At 45.9% G+C, this 18,181-nt stretch overlaps 1 protein-coding gene across 1 annotated transcript; it reads left to right on the plus strand.

Annotated features, from left to right (window-relative positions):
• The first annotated feature begins 390 nt into the window (after positions 1-390).
• Positions 391-7,796, plus strand: HOXC4 (homeobox C4). Its single transcript, XM_030966976.1, has 3 exons — positions 391-591; positions 686-803; positions 7,424-7,796. Exons 1-3 carry the CDS (start codon positions 391-393, stop codon positions 7,720-7,722), a joined length of 618 nt encoding a protein of 205 aa, XP_030822836.1. The 3' UTR covers positions 7,723-7,796.
• Positions 7,797-18,181: the final 10,385 nt, after the last annotated feature.

Here is an 18,181-nt window from a genome sequence, read left to right on the forward strand (position 1 = left end):
ACCCAAATCTCCCTCCCGCCGTTCCCCGTCACAATTTGGGTGAATTCTGTGGAATTTCTGCTCCTTTCCCTGCTCCGAGCAGCTCCTCTGACCCAAACCTCCCCTCCCGCTCCTCCCCACCCCAATTCTGGTGAATTTTCCGCCCCTTCCGCTCCCGGATCCGGGTCCCTCCATCTCCCCTGTCCCTCCCCCCATTTTGGGTGAATTTCTCTCCTCTTTGGGTTCCTGATCCGGGGCCCACGGGCCGGGCGTGATTGGCCGCGTCCGTCACATGGTGAAAGAAACTTTACGGGGCGGCCGCGAGTAGGAGGGCTTTATGGAGCAGAAAAACGACAAAGCGAGAAAAATTATTTTCCACTCCAGAAATTAATGATCATGAGCTCTTATTTGATGGACTCTAACTACATCGATCCGAAATTCCCTCCATGCGAGGAATATTCGCAGAGTAATTACATCCCCGAGCCCGGCGCGGAGTTCTACGCGCGCAGGGAGCCGGGCGCGTTCCCCGCGCACCACGCGGAGCTCTTCGGGCAGAGCCGCGGGGCTTTCCCCGAGCGCCCCTTCGGCTGCGGGGGGCTCCGGGCGGCGGGGGCGGGAGGAGGAGGAGGAGGAGGAGGAGGAGGAGGTGGAGGAGGAGGAGGGAGGAGGAGGAGGAGGAGGAGGAGGAGGAGGAGGAGGGAGGCAGCACCTGGCGGAGAAGCCGCAGCTCTGCGAGCCCCCGGGGCCGTGCGCGGAGCCCGAGGGCAGCGCGGGGAAGGCGCCCGTGGTTTATCCCTGGATGAAGAAGATCCACGTGAGCAGCGGTAGGAGCGGGGAGGGAGCGGGGCTGGGGCCGGGGGCGGCGGGAGCGGGGCCGGGGCCGGGGCGGGAGCGAGGAAAACAGCCCGGGGTCGGCTTGGGGCTCCTTCATCATCCTCAAACAGCCCCGGTCCGGCTTCTTATATCTCAAACTCGGGGTTCGGCTTCGGCTCCCTCATCATCCTCATTCAGCTCCGGGTTCTGCTTCGGGTTCCCTCATCATCCTCATTCAGCTCCGGGTTCGGCTTCGGGCTCCCTCATCATCCTCAAACCCCGGGTTCGGCTTCGGGCTCCTTCATCATCCTCAAACAGCCCCGGGTTCGGCTTTCGGCTCCTTCATCATCCTCAAACCCCGGGTTCGGCTTCGGGCTCCCTCATCATCCTCATTCAGCTCCGGGTTCGGCTTCGGGCTCCTTCATCATCCTCAAATTCCGGGTTCGGCTTCGGGCTCCTTCATCATCCTCGCCGCTCTGCTCGGAAATCACTTTATTTCCTTCATCATCCTCTCTCCGTTCAGAAATAACTTTGTTTCTTCCTCTGCCTCGGATTTCCCTCCTCATCCTCACTCCGTTCAGAAATAACTTTGTTTCTTCCTCTGCCTCGGATTTCCCTCCTCATCCTCACTCCGTTCAGAAACTTGTGCCTCTGGTTTCCTTCATCATCCTCACTCCTCTGCTCAAAAATAACTTTTTGTTTTCGGCCTGGATTTCCCTCATCATCCTCACTGCTCAGCTCAGGAATCACTTCATTTCCTTCATCACCCTCACTCCGCTCCGGAATAACTTCATTTCTGTTCCTCTGCCTTTGGTTTCCTTCATCATCCTCGCTCTATTCAGAAATAATTTCGGGTTTTGCCGTTGATTTCCCTCATCATCCTCACTCCCCTACTCAAAAAATAACTTTGGCTTTGCTTTCCTTCATCATCCTCGCTTCTCTGCCCAAAAATCACTTTATTTCCTTCATCATCCTCTCTCCGTTTAAAAATAACTTTATTTTTTTTGCTTTGATTTCCCTCTTCATCCTCACTCTGCTCAAAAACACCTTCAGTTTTGGCTTTCATTTCCTTCCTCATCCTCACTTTGTCCAGAAATATTTTTGCCTTTGATTTCCCTCTCCATCCTCACTTCTCTGCTCAGAAATAACTTTATTTCCACCTCTGCCTGTGATTTCCTTCAGAAATAAACTTTATTTTTCCCTTTGATTTCCCTCATCATCCTCACTTTGTTCCAAAATAACTTCATTTTTCCCTTTGATTTCCCTCATCATCCTCACTTTGTTCCAAAATAACTTCATTTTTCCCTTTGATTTCCCTCATCATCCTCACTTTGTTCCAAAATAACTTCATTTTTGCCTCTGTGCCTGATTTCCCTCCCCGTGATCACACTTCTCAATAAATAACTTTATTTTCGCCTGATTTCCCTCCCCATGATCACATTTCTCAATAAATAACTTTATTTTCGCCTGATTTCCTGCACCCTTCGCTCTCTCTGTTAAAAAATAACTTTATTTTCTGCCTCATTTCCACCCCATCCTCGCCCTGCCCCTGTTAAAAAATAACTTTCTTATTTTTCCCCTTTCAGTTCCACCCCATCCTCGCCCTGCCCCTGCTAAAAATTAACTTTTTTCCCTCCTCCTCTGCCTTTGATTTCCTCGCTCTTTTCTCTGCCAAAAATTCACTTTTTTCTCTGTTTTCCTGCGCCATCCTCTCTCTGTCCCTGCTGAAAATAATAACTTTATTTTATTTTTGCCTTCTTTATTTTATTTTTGCCTTCGATTTCCACACCATCCTCACTCTGTCCCGGCTAAAAATGAACCTTTTTTTTTCCCCCTCCCCATCCTCACTCTGTTCTCCACCCAAAAATAACTTTATTTTCCCCTCTGTGCCTGATTTCTGTCCCCATCCTCACTCTAAAATAAATAAATTTATTTCCCCTCCTCTCTGCTCAAAATTCACTTTATTTCCCCTTTGATTTCCCTCCCCATCCTCAATTTTTTCTCCGTTCAAAATTCACTTTATTTCCCCTTTTTTCACCCATTCCCCTCCCCGTCCTCACTTTATTTTCTATCAAAAATAACTTTGGTTTCCCTCCCCATCCTCACTCTGTCCCGCCTAAAAAAAATAACTTTATTTTCACCTCTGTGCCTGATTTCCCTCCCCATCCTCACCCTATTCTCCATTCAAAATCCTCCATTCAAAATTCACTTTATTTCCCCTTTTCTCACTGATTTCTCTCCTCATCCTCACTTTATTCTCCATTCAAAATTCCATTCAAATTTCACCCCATTATCTATCAAAAAATAACTTTATTTTTGCCTTTGATTTCCCACCCCATCCTCACTTTATTCTCCATCCAAAATTCACTTTATTCCCCCTTTTTTCCCCCATTTCCCTCCCCATCCTCCCCCTATTTCCCATCCAAAATTCACTTTATTTCCCCTTTAATTTCCCTCCCCATCCTCGCTTTTATTCTCCATTCAAAATTCACTTTATTCCCCCTTTTTCACCCCATTTCCCTCCCCATCCTCGCTCTTTAACCCCCCTCAGAAATTCCCTTTTTTTTTTTTCCGCCGCTCCGCCCTCGGTGATTTGGGAATTTTTTGGGGATTTTTTGGGATATTTTTGGGTTTTGCCGGGATTTCCCATGCCGGGATTTACGATGCCAGCGGGTAATTACACCGGCCATAAATTCGCTTTTTTATGGCCGCGTTCCGCCCGCGGGATCCCGCAATAATTCACTTTTTATTCCTTTTTTTTTATTTCCCTTTTTTATTCCCTTTTTTTATTCGCGTTCCCCTCCGGCCGGGGAAGCCCTGCCCGAGCTGCCCCGGGCTGGGATTTCCCGGCGATTTTTAGGGTTAGAAATCGGGAATTTGGGGTTTTTTAATCGGGAATTTCAGGTTTTAATCGGGATTTCGGGGTTTTAATCGGGATTTTGGGTTTAAAATCGGGATTTCGGGGTTTAAAATCGGGATTTCGGGGTTTAAAATCAGGATTTTGCGGTTTTAATCGGGATTTTGGGGGTGTTTTAGTCGGGATTTTGGGGGTTTTAAATCGGGATTTTGGGTTTTAAATCAGGATTTCGGTTTTTTTTAATTGCGTTTTTGGGGTTTTAAATTGGGATTTTGAGGTTTTAATCGGGATTTTGGGTTTAAAATCGGGATTTCGGGGTTTAAAATCGGGATTTCGGGGTTTTAAATCGGGATTTTGGGTTTAAAATCGGGATTTTGGGGTTTTAATCGGGATTTTGGGTTTAAAATCGGGATTTTGGGGTTTTTTAATCGGGATTTTGAGGTTTTAATCGGGATTTTGGGTTTTAATCGGGATTTTGAGGTTTTAATCGGGATTTTGGGGTTTTAATCGGGATTTTGGGGTTTTAATCGGGATTTTGGTTTTTTTTTAATTGCGATTTTGGGGGTTTAAATTGGGATTTGGGGTTTTTAATCGGGAATTTGGGGGTTTAGATTGGGATTTTGTTTTTTTTTTGATCAGGATTTTGGGGTTTTTAATCGGGATTTTGGGGGTTTTAATCGGGATTTCGAGGTTTTAAATCGGAATTTTGGTTTTTTTTTAATTGCGATTTTGGGGTTTTAAATTGGGATTTCAGGGTTTTTAATCGGGATGTTGGTGGTTTTTTTAATCGGGATTTTTTTTTTTAATCGGGATTTTGGGGGTTTAAATCGGGATTTGATTTTTTTTTTAATCGGGAATTTGTTTTTTTTTTAATCGCGATTTTGGGGTTTTAAATCGCGATTTTGGGGTTTGCGCTCGCGGGGTCGCTCTGGTGCTCCCGGGGGGTTTGGGGTTTTTGGGGTTTAATTTGGGTTTTTTTGTGGTTTTTTTTCGTGCCTTGGGTTTTCTTCTCCTTTTCTTCCTTATTGATCGGTTTATTTATTTTAATTATTTTTCTGCTTTTATTTTGCCCATTGGGTTTTCTTCTCCTTCTCCCTTTCCTCCTTATATTTTTTTATTTTAATTTTTCTGGTTTTTTCTTCTGTTGGCTTTTCTCCTCTCTCTCTCCTTTCCTCCCTTCTTAATTAATTTATTTTATTTTTTTCCGATTTTTTTCTTGTGCCTTGGGTTTTCTTCTCCTTTCCTTCAGTATTTATTTATGTTTTTTATTTAAATTATTATTTGTCTGCTTTTATTTTGTCCATTGGGCTTTCCTGTCTTTCCTCTTCTCCTTTCTTTCCTTGTTTATTTATTTTTTTAATTTAATTTTTCCGGTTTTTTTTGTCCATTGCCTTTTCTTCTATTTCTCCTTTCCTTCCTTATTTATTTATTTTTCAAATTTATTTTTTCCGCTTTTTTTCCTCTGTTGTGTTTTCTTCTCCTTTCCACCTTTTATTTATTTTATTTTATTTTATTTTTTTCCCGCTTTTGATTTTGTCCGTTGGGTTTTCTTCTCTCTCTTCTTTCCTTCCTTATTTATTTATTACATTTTAATTTAATTTTGATGCTTTTTCCTCTGTTGGGTTTTCCTCTCCCTCTCCTTCCATTCCTTATTTATTTATTTTTTTAATTTAATTTTTCCGGTTTTTTTTTGTCCATTGCGTTTTCTTCTCCTTTCCACCCTTTATTTATTTTTCTTTTAATTTATTTTTTCCCACTTTTTATTTTATCCTTTGGCTTTTCTTCTCCTTTTCTTCCTTTATTTATATTTTATTTTCAAATTTCCACTTTTATTTTGCCCGTTGGGTTTTCTTCTCCTTCTCCTTTTCTGTTTTTTTGGCCTTGCTTTCTTTTCCTTTTATTTATTTATTTTTCCTTGCTTGTTGTTTTTCTTTATTTAATTTTTTTTTTGTTTGTTTTCTTTCCTCGCCGGGTTTTTCTCTGTTTATTTGATTATTTTTGTGGAGGGCTTTTTTGCCTTTATTTGATTTATTTGGCGTGGGTTTTTTTTTTATTTTGGACCCTTTTTTTTCCTTAATCTGAATATTTCCCGTGGTTTTCTGTTTATTTGATTCTTTACTCCGTTTTTTTCCCCGTTAATTTCATTTTTTTGGCCTTTTCCCCCTGCTTACCTACTTTGTTTATTTATTTTATTTATTTTATTTTCTCACCGCGGTTTTTTCCATTATTCTGATTATTTCTTAATATCTTTTTACCTTTTTTTCTGACTATTTATTTTTCTGTTAACCTTAATTTTTTGCCTCTTTTTTTTTCCCTTTTAACCTAATTTTTACTGCATTTTTTCCTGTTACCCTTCATCTTTTTGCCTGTTATTTTCACATTATCCTCATTTTTCCTGTTAACCTCTTCCTTGCTGTTTCTTTTCCCTTAACCTGATTTTTTTCCCCGTTTTTTGTTCTGTTAACCCGATTTTTTCCATGTTTTTCCCTGTTAACCTGAATTTCTCACCGTATTTATTTTTCTATTAACCTGATTTTTTTTTGGTGGGTTCTTTTTTCTGTATTAATTTGATTTTTCCTATTCTATTTTTCCCTTTTATTCCCCCTTTCACCCCCTTTATCCCCCGATAATTTTTCCCCCATTTATCCCTCTTTTTTTCCCCATACATCCCCTATAATTTTCCCCTTTTTTCCCCCTTTTTTTCCCCATACACCCCTCTATAATTTTCCCCTTTTTTCCCCCATTTTGCCCCTTTTTTCCCCTATACACCCCTCTATGATTTTTCCCCTTTTTCCCCATACACCCCCTATAATTTTCTCCCTTTTTTCCCCCTTTTTCTCCCCTTTTTCCCCTTTTCCCCCCCACACCCCCACTATAATTTCCCCCTATAATTCTCCCCTTTTCCCCCCTTTTCTTTTCATTTTCCCCCTCTTTTTCCCCTATACACCCCCATACAATTTTTCCTTTTTTCCCCTATACACCCCCATACAATTTTCCCTTTTTCCTCTATACACCCCCATTCTAATTTATTTACTTATTTTTATTTTTTTTTTCCTTATTTTTTCTTTTTTCCCTATATACCCCCCTATAATTTTCCCCCTCTTTCCCCCCCACACACCCCGCTATAATTTCCCCCTATAATTCCCCTCTTTTCCCCATACACCCCCTATAATTTTCGCCCTATTTTTTGCGTTTTTTCACCCTTTCCCCCCCATTCCCCCGTTCCCAGTGAACCCCAATTTCTCGGGCTCGGGGCCCAAGCGCTCCCGCACGGTGTACATGCGGCAGCAGGTGCTGGAGCTGGAGAAGGAATTCCACTAATTTACTATTTATTATTTATTTATTTATTTATTTTTAATTTATTTATTTATTATTTATTTTTTATTTATTTATTATTTATTTATTATTTATTCCCCCCCGTTCCCAGTGAACCCCAATTTCTCGGGCTCGGGGCCCAAGCGCTCCCGCACGGCGCACACGCGGCAGCAGGTGCTGGAGCAGGAATTTCACTAATTCATTATTTATTATTTATAATTTTATTATTTATTATTTATTATCTATTTTCCCCCGTTCCCAGTGAACCCCAATTTCTCGGGCTCGGAGCCCAAGCGCTCCCGCACGGCGTACACACACGGCAGCAGGTGCTGGAGTTAGAGAAGGAATTCCACCATTTCATTATTTACTATTTATTTATTTTATTATTTATTTATTTATTTATTATTTATTATTCATTTATTTATAATTTTTAATTTTTAATTTATTCCCCGTTCCCAGTGAACCCCAATTTCTCGGGCTCGGAGCCCAAGCGCTCCCGCACGGCGTACACGCGGCAGCAGGTGCTGGAGCTGGAGAAGGAATTCCACTACAACCGCTACCTGACGCGGGGCCGGCGCCGCATCGAGATCGCGCACGCCCTGAGCCTCAGCGAGCGCCAGATCAAGATCTGGTTCCAGAACCGCCGCATGAAGTGGAAAAAGGATCACCGGCTGCCCAACACCAAAACCCGAACGGCGGCGCCGGCCCCGGAGCCCGCGCAGCCGCCGGAGCCGCCGGGCGACATCACCCGCCTGTAACGGGAGCGGGCGGGACCGCGCGGGGCGGGAGCCGGGGAACGCCCCTCGTTCCGCACGGCTGAAACGCGCGTCTTGCTGCTCGGGCTGTAGAGAAAAAGTCGGAAAATTCGGATTTTTCTGCCCTGGTTGTAGCGGAAAAGTCGGAAAATTCACATTTTTGCTGCACGGGTTATAAAGAAAAAGTCCGAAAATGCGGATTTTTCTGCCCTGGTTGTAGCGGAAATTCGGATTTTTCTGCCCTGGTTGTAGCAGAAATTCGCATTTTTCTGCCTGGGTTATAAAGAAAAAGTCGGAAAATTCACATTTTTCTGCCCTGGTTGTAGCGGAAATTCGGATTTTTCTGCCTGGGTTATAAAGAAAAAGTCGGAAAATTCGGATCTTTCTGCCCTGGTTGTAGCGGAAATTCGGATTTTTCTGCCCTGGTTGTAGCAGAAATTCGCATTTTTCTGCCTGGGTTATAAAGAAAAAGTCGGAAAATTCACATTTTTTCTGCCCGGGTTGTAAAGAAAAAGTTCGAAAATTAATATTTTCTGCCCTGGTTGTAGTGGAAATTCGGATTTTTCTGCCTGGGTTATAAAGAAAAAGTCAGAAAATTCGAATTTTTCTGCCCTGGTTGTAGCAGAAATTCCGGATTTTTCTACCCTGGTTGTAGCGGAAATGTGGTTTTTCTGCCTGGGTTATAAAGAAAAAGTCGGAAAATTCACATTTTTTCTGCACGGGTTGTAAAGAAAAAGTCGGAAAATTCGGATTTTTCTGCCCTGGTTGTAGTGGAAATTCGGATTTTTCTGCCTGGGTTATAAAGAAAAAGTCAGAAAATTCGAATTTTTCTGCCCTGGTTGTAGCAGAAATTCGGATTTTTCTACCCTGGTTGTAGCAGAAATTCGCATTTTTCTGCCTGGGTTATAAAGAAAAAGTCGGAAAATTCACATTTTTTCTGCACGGGTTGTAAAGAAAAAGTCGGAAAATTCGAATTTTTCTGCCCTGGTTGTAGTGGAAATTCGGATTTTTCTGCCTGGGTTATAAAGAAAAAGTCAGAAAATTCGAATTTTTCTGCCCTGGTTGTAGCAGAAATTCGGATTTTTCTACCCTGGTTGTAGCGGAAATTCGGATTTTTCTGCCTGGGTTATAAAGAAAAAGTCGGAAAATTCACATTTTTTCTGCCCTGGTTGTAGCGGAAATTCGGATTTTTCTGCCTGGGTTATAAAGAAAAAGTCGGAAAATTCGGATTTTTCTGCCCTGGTTGTAGCGGAAATTCGGATTTTTCTGCCCTGGTTGTAGCAGAAATTCGCATTTTTCTGCCTGGGTTATAAAGAAAAAGTCGGAAAATTCACATTTTTTCTGCACGGGTTGTAAAGAAAAAGTCGGAAAATTCGAATTTTTCTGCCCTGGTTGTAGTGGAAATTCGGATTTTTCTGCCTGGGTTATAAAGAAAAAGTCAGAAAATTCGAATTTTTCTGCCCTGGTTGTAGCAGAAATTCGGATTTTTCTACCCTGGTTGTAGCGGAAATTCGGATTTTTCTGCCTGGGTTATAAAGAAAAAGTCGGAAAATTCACATTTTTTCTGCCCGGGTTGTAAAGAAAAAGTCGGAAAATTCGGATTTTTCCACCCTGTTTGTGTCAAAAAATTTAGATTTTTCTGCCCGGGTTGTAGCAGAAAAGTCGGAAAATTCGGATTTTTCCACCCTGGTTGTAACAGGGATTCAGAAAATTCGGATTTTCCCGCCTGGGTTGTAGCGGAAATTCCGATTTTTTCCACCCTGGTTGTAACGGGAATTCCGGTTTTCCACACGGGTTGGGACGGGAAATTCGGATTTTGAGGACAATTCGGATCTTCCCGCCCAGATTAGAACGGAAATTCCGATTTTCCACCCGGGTTATAACAGAAATTCCAATTCCACACCCAGATTAGAATGGAAATTCCGATTTTCTGACCAGCTTATAACGAAAATTCCGAATTTCCCGCCCAGCTTTTTGAGGAAAAATCCGAATTTTCCACCCCAAAAATCCGCGCTGTGCGGGGACCGTGGCTCTGATCGATTCGAATCGATAAATCTCTATATTTGGGGTTTTCACCTCGTTTTGGGGTGCGAGGAATTCCCCCTTGGTTGTTGGTAATTTATTGTTGTTATTATTATTATTATTGCTATTATTTTATTAAACCCCTTGCGGGTGTCAAAAAGCAGCTTTTTAAAAGTATTATTATTATTATTATTATTATTATTATTATTATTATTACTATTAAATATCCCCCCTACGTGTCAAAACTCAACCCCTTTTGAAGATTCTCCCTATTAGTTTTTAATGATTTTTAAAATTATTATTTTTTATTATTAATATTCTTTTATTAATCCCCCGTGCGTGTCAAAACTTGACCCCTCTTTAAACTCTCCCAATTATTCTTAATTATTTTGATTATTCTTTTATTAATCCCCCGTGCGTGTCAAAACTCGAGCCCGCTTTAAATTTCCCCAATTGTTGACGTTATTAATAATTAATTATTTTAATTATTATTCAATTAACCACCCCCATTTTTAGCTGCATGTCGGAGGTCGCATGAGCCCGGGTGGCCGCACCTGGAGAAACTTTCCAAAAACGGGTTTTTCACCCCTTTTCAGGGTTTTATTTATTTCTTATTTATTTTTAATTTATTTTCTATTTATTTCGGGGTGTGGGAAACCCGGGGGGGGGGGTTTAGGGAAAACCTTGGGGGGGTTTGCAGGGTGAAAAACACAAAAAAAAATCAAAATAAATCAAAATATTGTGATTTTTTTCCCCCCAAATGCACAGGAACCGCCAAATTCTGGCGAAGGGGCCAAAAAAAAAGCCAAAAAAATCTCAAATTTGGGGGCAGGGAGGGAGGAGAAATTAAAAAAACCAGCCCTGAGGGAGCAAAAGAAGGCGAAAATTCAATTTATTTACCCCAAAAAGCTGCTCCAGGGGGGTTTTGTGGTGGGGTTTTTTTTGTGTTTTTCAGGCGGAATAAATGAAAAAATGGAATTATTGACTTTTCCCCCCTCCTGCTCGTTGTAAAACTGCAATAAAAAGGGAATTTTGGTGCGTTCTGTGACGGTCTCAGTGTCAATAAAAGCGCTCGGTGTGAATTTGTTTTATTTCCGTGCCCGGTGGTTTCTTTCCGAAGCCCCAAAAAATGGATAAAATTAATGAAATTAATAACACAATTAATAATTCATGGCAATGATCGGGGCGAACGAATCGGGGCTGAAAAAGTAAAGTTTGAGGTGAGGTAAAAATGGGAATTTTTAGGGTTTTAAATCCGGGGGGAATGGGGAATGGGAATGGGGAATAAAAGGGAAGGGGAGGGAGGGAAGGGAAGGGGGAGGGGATGGGGAATGGGGGAATGGGAATGGGGAATGGGGAATGGGAATGGGGGGATGGGAATGGGAATGGGAATGGGAATGGGGAATGGGAATGGGGGAATGGGATGGGAATGGGGAATGGGAATGGGAATGGGAATGGGGAATGGGAATGGGAATGGGGAATGGGAATGGGAATGGGAATGGGAATGGGGAATGGGGAATGGGGAATGGGAATGGGAATGGGGAATGGGAATGGGGAATGGGAATGGGAATGGGAATGGGAATGGGGAATGGGGATGGGAATGGGGAATGGGAATGGGGAATGGGAATGGGAATGGGAATGGGGAATGGGAATGGGGAATGGGGAATGGGAATGGGAATGGGGAATGGGAATGGGAATGGGAATGGGGAATGGGAATGGGAATGGGAATGGGAATGGGAATGGGAATGGGAATGGGAATGGGGAATGGGAATGGGGATGGGAATGGGGAATGGGAATGGGAATGGGGAATGGGAATGGGGATGGGAATGGGGATGGGAATGGGGAATGGGAATGGGAATGGGGATGGGGAGCGGATCCGGGATGGACTCGGGGATCCAGGGATGGATTTGGGGTGGAATTCTGCCCCAGGGCACCGGAGGTGGCCCAGCCCTGTCCCTGTCCCGTTATCCCGTCCCCCCCCATTCCTGTTCTCACCCCATTCCCTGTCCCATCCCCGTCCCCATTCCCTGTGTCCCTGTCACCATCCGTGTCTCAGCCCAGCCCAGTCCTTTTCCCATTCCTTGTCCCCATTCCCAATATGCCGTTCCCCCTCCCCAATCCCAGTATCCCATTCCCATTCCCAGTATCCCGTTCCTTGTCCCCGTTCCCAATATCCCGCTCCCATCCCATTCCCTGTCCCCATTCCCAGTATCCCCATCCCCATTCCCATTTCCCATCGCCTTTCCCTGTCCCCATCCCCACCCCATTCCCAATATCCCATTCCTCGTCCCCAGTCCCAGTATCCCCATTCCCAATCCCAGTGTCCCATCCCCAGTATCCCATTTCCCGTCGCCTTCCCCTGTCCCCACTCCCCGTTGGGGACAATTCCCAGGGAATTGGGAATTTTCAATTTTTGGGATGCCGGGGCCACAAAGAGGCAGGCCCGTTCCCACCCCATCCCCATTCCCAGTATCCCGTTCCCATTCCCAGCGTCCCATTCCCAATCCCAGTGTCCCGTTCATTCCCAGCATCCCATTCCCATTCCCAGTATCCCATTCCCAGTATCCCATTCCCAATCCCAGTATCCCGTTCCCATTCCCAGTATCTCATTCCCAATCCCAGTATCCTAATCCCAGTATCCCATTCCCAATCCCAGTATCCCATTCCCAGTATCCCGTCCCCATTCCCAGTATCCCATCCCCATTCCCAGTATCCCATTCCCATTCCCAGTATCCCATTCCCAATCCCAGTATCCCATTCCCATTCCCAGTATCCCATCCCCACTCCCAGTATCCCATTCCCAGTATCCCGTTCCCAATCCCAGTATCCTAATCCCAGTATCTCATTCCCAATCCCAGTATCCCATCCCCATTCCCAGTATCCCGTTCCCAGTATCCCATTCCCAATCCCAGTATCCCGTTCCCAGTATCCCGTTCCCATTCCCAGTATCCCATTCCCATTCCCAGTATCCATTCCCAATCCCAGTAACCCATTCCCATTCCCAGTATCCCATTCCCAATCCCAGTATCCCATTCCCAGTATCCCATCCCCATTCCCAGTATCCCATTCCCAGTATCCCAATCCCAGTATCCCATTCCCATTCCCAGTATCCCATTCCCAGTATCCATTCCCATTCCCAGTATCCCATCCCCATTCCCAGTATCCCGTCCCCATTCCCACCCCACAGCAGAGCACGTGGAGGAGCACCCACACACCTGTGGGGGGGGTGACACCTTTGCACACCTGTGAGTGTGACACAGACTGTGACCCCGTCACACACAGGTGAGTGTGACACAGGGACACCTGTGACACCATCGCAAACCTGTGAGTGTGACACAGAGACACCTGTGACACCATCGCACACCTGTGCTGGCACACCTGAGTGACACAGAGACACCTGCACACAGGTGAGTGTGACACACAGACCTGTGACACCTTTGCACACCTGTGAGTGTGACACAGACTGTGACCCCGTCACACACCTGTCCTGTCACACCTGTCCTGTCACACCTGTCCTGTCACACCTGTCCTGTCACACCTGTGCTCACACCTGTCCTGTCACACCTGTCCTGTCACACCTGTGCTCACACCTGCGCCCCACGGGCTGATAAATACCATTTAATTACAGGTGATCAAACCATATTTAATTAAACGACGCGCATTAAATTACGTGTATTGACTGATCCTCAATTAAATAAATTATTAAATAAATTATGAATTCGTATTTAACGAAGATACATCAAATGATACGTGAAATCGTATTTCATAAATTCAATATTATTCCCCCCCCCAAAAAAATCGCGTTAAGAAATTTAATAAACCAAACAGAAAACTTCACCGAGCTTTAAATTCCACGCAGAAAACACAAACAGAGAAACAAAAAAGCAAAATAAAACCCCTCCAAAAAAACCCCCCAAAAAAGACCCAAAAATGTGCAAAATATATAAAAATAAAAGCGGGAAATTCGCTGTTTTAATTCCCCCGGCACCCGCGGGGTTTATTTGGGATTTTTCCTGCTTTGTTGGCGGTTCCGGGAGGAAATTCCTATTTAAAAATCCCATTAAAAATCCCATAAAAATCCCGTAAATCAATTCCGGTCCGGGCTCCGGTCCCTGCAGGGCCGGAGCGTCCGGAATTCCCAGAAATTCCCGGGAAAAGGGAACGGAACGGCCAAAAACCGGGGTCCGGCCCCGCTTCGGGGCTTTTGGGGGCTTTTTTGGGGATTTTGGGGAGTTCTGTGGTTTGCGGGGGCTTGGGGTTTTGGGGTTTTGGGGTTTTTGGGTTTTGGGGTTTTGGGGTTTTGGGGTTTTGGGGTTTTTGGGTTTTTGGGGTTTTTGGGTTTTTGGGGTTTTGGGGTTTTTGGGTTTTGGGGTTTTGGGGTTTTGGGGTTTTGGGGTTTTTGTTTTGGGTTTTGGGGTTTTGGGGTTTTGGGTTTTTGGGGTTTTGGGTTTTGGGTTTTGGGTTTTGGGGTTTTGGGTTTTGGGTTTTGGGGTTTTTTGGGTTTTGGGGTTTTGGGGTTTTTGGGGTTTTTGGGGTTTTTGGGGGATTTTCCGGTCGAGGGCTGAGGGGGTTGGGGAGGGGGGAGGAACCGGGCCCTGCAGGGGGCGGGGCCTGGGGCCGATGGGGGCGTGTCCCGGCCATGGGGGCGTGTCCCGGCCATGGGGGCGTGTCCCTGTCCCTGTCCCTGTCCCTGTCCCTGTCCCTGTCCATCCTTCGGGCCGTGTCCCTCTGTCCGTGTGTCCGTGTCCGTCCGCCTGTCCTTCTGTCCGTCTGTCCGTCTGTCCCTGTCCCCCGTCCGTGTCCCCTGTCCTGTTGTCCTGCTGTCCTGCTGTCCGTGTCCCTCTGTCCCCGTGTCCCTCTGTCCGTGTCCGTCTGTCCGTGTCCGTCTGTCCGTGTCCCTCTCTCTGTCCCTCTGTCCGTGTCCGTCTGTCCGTGTCCCTCCCCCTCTCCCCGCGGGTTTCTCTCTCTCCCTCCCCCGCCCGGTTCCATTTTCCCGCTCCCCTTCCGGGATCGATTCCCGATCGATCCCCGATCAATTCCCGATCCATCCCCGATCGATCCCCGATCCATCCCCGATCGATCCCCGATCGATCCCCGATCCATCCCCGATCGATCCCCGATCCATTCCCGGCCCTGATCGATTCCCCCGCAGCGCCTCTTCCTCCCTCCCTCCCTCCCCTGCCGCATCCTCCTCATCCTCCACCTCGCGCTCCCCCCTTTCCCTTTGCACCCCAAAAAAACTCCAAATACCCCAAAAACCCCAAACCCATCCATGGGGAGAAACCCCTTCCTCCCACCCTAAAAACCCCGGGATCCGCTCCCTCCTCATCCTCACACCGCCTCCTTTCCATTCCACACCAAAAATACCCCAAACCCCCCCCAAAACACCCCAAACCCATCCCTGGAGCTGAACCCCCTTCATCCCACCCTAAAAAAACCGGGATCCGCTCCCTCCTCATCCTCATCCCCCCGCCCTTTTCCATTCCCCTTTTCCACCCCTAAAAAAAACCCCAAACCCCCCAAAAACACCCCAAACCCATCCATGGGCAGAAACCCCTTCATCCCACCCTAAAAACCCCGGGATCCTCATCCTCCTCATCCTCCTCATCCTCACACCCCCTCCTTTCCCTTTCTACCCCCCCAAAAAAACCCAAACCCATTCATGGGGGTAAAACCCTTTCCTCCCACCCCATAAAAAAACGGGATTTCCCCCTCCCGCCGCACCGCGGGGACGAGCGCGGACCGAGCCGCGAATTTTCCCGATTTTTCCCGGTTTTCCCGCGCCGCTCGCGGGGGTTGGCGCCCGAAGGGGTTAAGGGAGGCGGGCGCGGTGATTTACGGCCGCGCCGCGGGTTCACGCGGAGTTCAGGGGAACCGCGGCCGAGCGAGGGCAGCGGCGGTGCCGGGACCCCGCGGCTCCCGACAGCGGGGCCGGGCCGGTGCGGGGATGTACGGAGCCGGGCAAGGGAAAAAGGGGGAGCCGGGGGGGTCCGCACCCCGAAAATCCGCGGGGTTGGGGATTTGTACCCCAAAAATCCCAGGGGTTGGGGATTTGTACCCCAAAAATCCGGGGGGTTGGGGATTTGTACCCCGAAAATCCCCGGGGTTGGGGATTTGTACCCCAAAAATCTGCGGGGTTGGGGATTTGTACCCCAAAAATCTGCGGGGTTGGGGATTTGTACCCCAAAAATCCGGGGGTTGGGGATTTGTACCCCAAAAATCCGCGGGGTTGGGGGTTTGTACCCCAAAAATCCCGGGGGTTGGGGGATTTGTACCCCAAAAATCCGCGGGGTTGGGGGCGATTTTGGGGATTTGTACCCCGAAAATCCCGGGGTTGGGGGGATTTTGGGGATTTGTGATAGGTTCGGGGGTTCAGGGGCAGGGGAAGGGAAAAGAAGAGCCGGGGGGTCCGCACCCCGAAAATCCCCGGGGTTTTGGGGGCGATTTCGGGATCCGTACCCCAAAAATCCCCGGGGCTTGGGGTGTGGGGGTTTGGGGGATTTGTACCTCAAAAACCCCGCGGGCTTGGGGGAGGAATTTTGAGATTCGCACCCCAAAAATCCGCGGGGATTTTTTTGGGATTTCCAGCCCCAGGGAGCGGAAAAAGAGGGGAAAATGGGGCAGGTTGCGCACCCCCCAAAATCCACGGGGTTGAGGGGGAGGATTTTTGAGATTTTTGGGATTTTCAGCCCCGTGGAGCCGAAAAGGGGGAGCTGGGTGGGGGCTCCGCACCCCAAATTCCCCCTTTGGGGTGGCTGGCGCTGCTCCGGCCCCAAATTCCCGAGGCAAACGGCGCAAATCGCCCCAAATTCCCGAGGCAAACGCCCCGACCCCCGAGCCCCGGCGCGGCTCGGAACGAGTGAAAATAGTTTATGGAAGGCAGCGAGGGCCTCACCTCGCACAGCGGCGGCCCCATAAATTCCCCAAACGTGACTCGGGTCCCAAACGCGGCCGCGGCGCCCTCGCCGCCCTCCCCCTGCTCCTCAATTTTCATCTCGAATTTTTAAATTCTATTTTCATTTCATATCGAATCTAATTCTATTTTATTCTATTTTAATGTTTAATTTTATAGTGATTTTCGCTTTATATTAATTTCATTTTGTGTTTTTTTATTTTGTATTTTTTATTTTGTATTTTTTTAAATTTTGTATTTTTTATTTTGTATTTTATTTTGTATTTTTTTATTTTGTATTTTTTATTTTGTATTTTTTATTTTGTATTTTTTATTTTGTATTTTTTATTTTGTATTTTTTATTCTGTATTTTTTTATTTTATAATTTTTTTATTCTGTATTTTTTATTCTTTATTTTTTATTTTATATTTTTGTATTTTGTATTTTTTATTCTGTATTTTTATTTTTTATATTTTTTGTATTTTGTATTTTTTATTCTGTATTTTTTTATTTTTTATTTTTTATTTTGTATTTCTTTTTTTTTGTATTTCTTTATTTAGTATTTATTTTGCATCTCTTTATTCTGCATTTATTTTATTTTAAGAGCATTTCAGACTCTAATTTTCTATTTTATTTTCTAATTTTTAAACTTATCTTATTCTATGATATTCTGTATTTCATTATAATTTATTTTCTTTTGTATCTTTTATTCTGTATATTTCATTTTATTATTTTATATTTTTTTTCCGCCTCTCCCGGCCGCAGGACCCGCCCGCCCTCGAGCAGCCCTTGCGGGGATGTTAATGAGATGGGGATGTTAATGAGATGGGGATGTTAATGAGATGCAAATTCCAGCAGCCCTTAATCGCTCTCTGGGCCGGCGCGCGTGTTTGTGTGTGTGAACGTGCCTAATTAACGCTCCTAATTAACGCTCCTAATTAGCGCAGCGGCGCAGGGCGCGGCTCCGGGCGCCCCGGCCCGCGTTCCCATCGGTTCCTATAAATTCCTATAAATTCTTATGGGTTCCTATAAATTCTTATGGGTTCCTGTGGGTTCACACCGATTCCTAGAGGTTCCTATTTCCGCACGTTCCCAATTCCCTCGTTTTATCCCAATTCCATCTCCCCGCGGTTGCCATCAATTGGGGTTTGATTTAAACCCCAATCAATCCCGCTCAGTTCCAGACGTCAGCGGTTCCACAGGTCCCCAATTCCATAAATCCCCAACCCCACATTTCTGCATTCCCATAAATCCCCAGCCCCACATTTCTGCATTTCCGTGGATCCCCAATTCCTTGGGTCCCCAAGTCGATATCCCTGCATTTCCATGGATTCCCAAATCGATGCCCCTGCATTTCCATGGATCCCCAATCCCATATTCCTGCATTTCCATGGATCCCCAATCCCTCAGGTCCCCAAACCCTCCTGCCGCCCCCCGGACGTGTCCCCACTGTCCCCGCTGTCCCCATTCCCAGGATCATTCCCCGACACCGCTGGGAATCCGCCCCGAGCGCCTCCCGAAACCCCAAAGAATTGCCCCAAAATTCCC

The sequence above is a fragment of the Camarhynchus parvulus genome, chromosome 29 (assembly GCF_901933205.1).
Source record: "Camarhynchus parvulus chromosome 29, STF_HiC, whole genome shotgun sequence".
Classification (NCBI taxonomy): domain Eukaryota; kingdom Metazoa; phylum Chordata; class Aves; order Passeriformes; family Thraupidae; genus Camarhynchus; species Camarhynchus parvulus.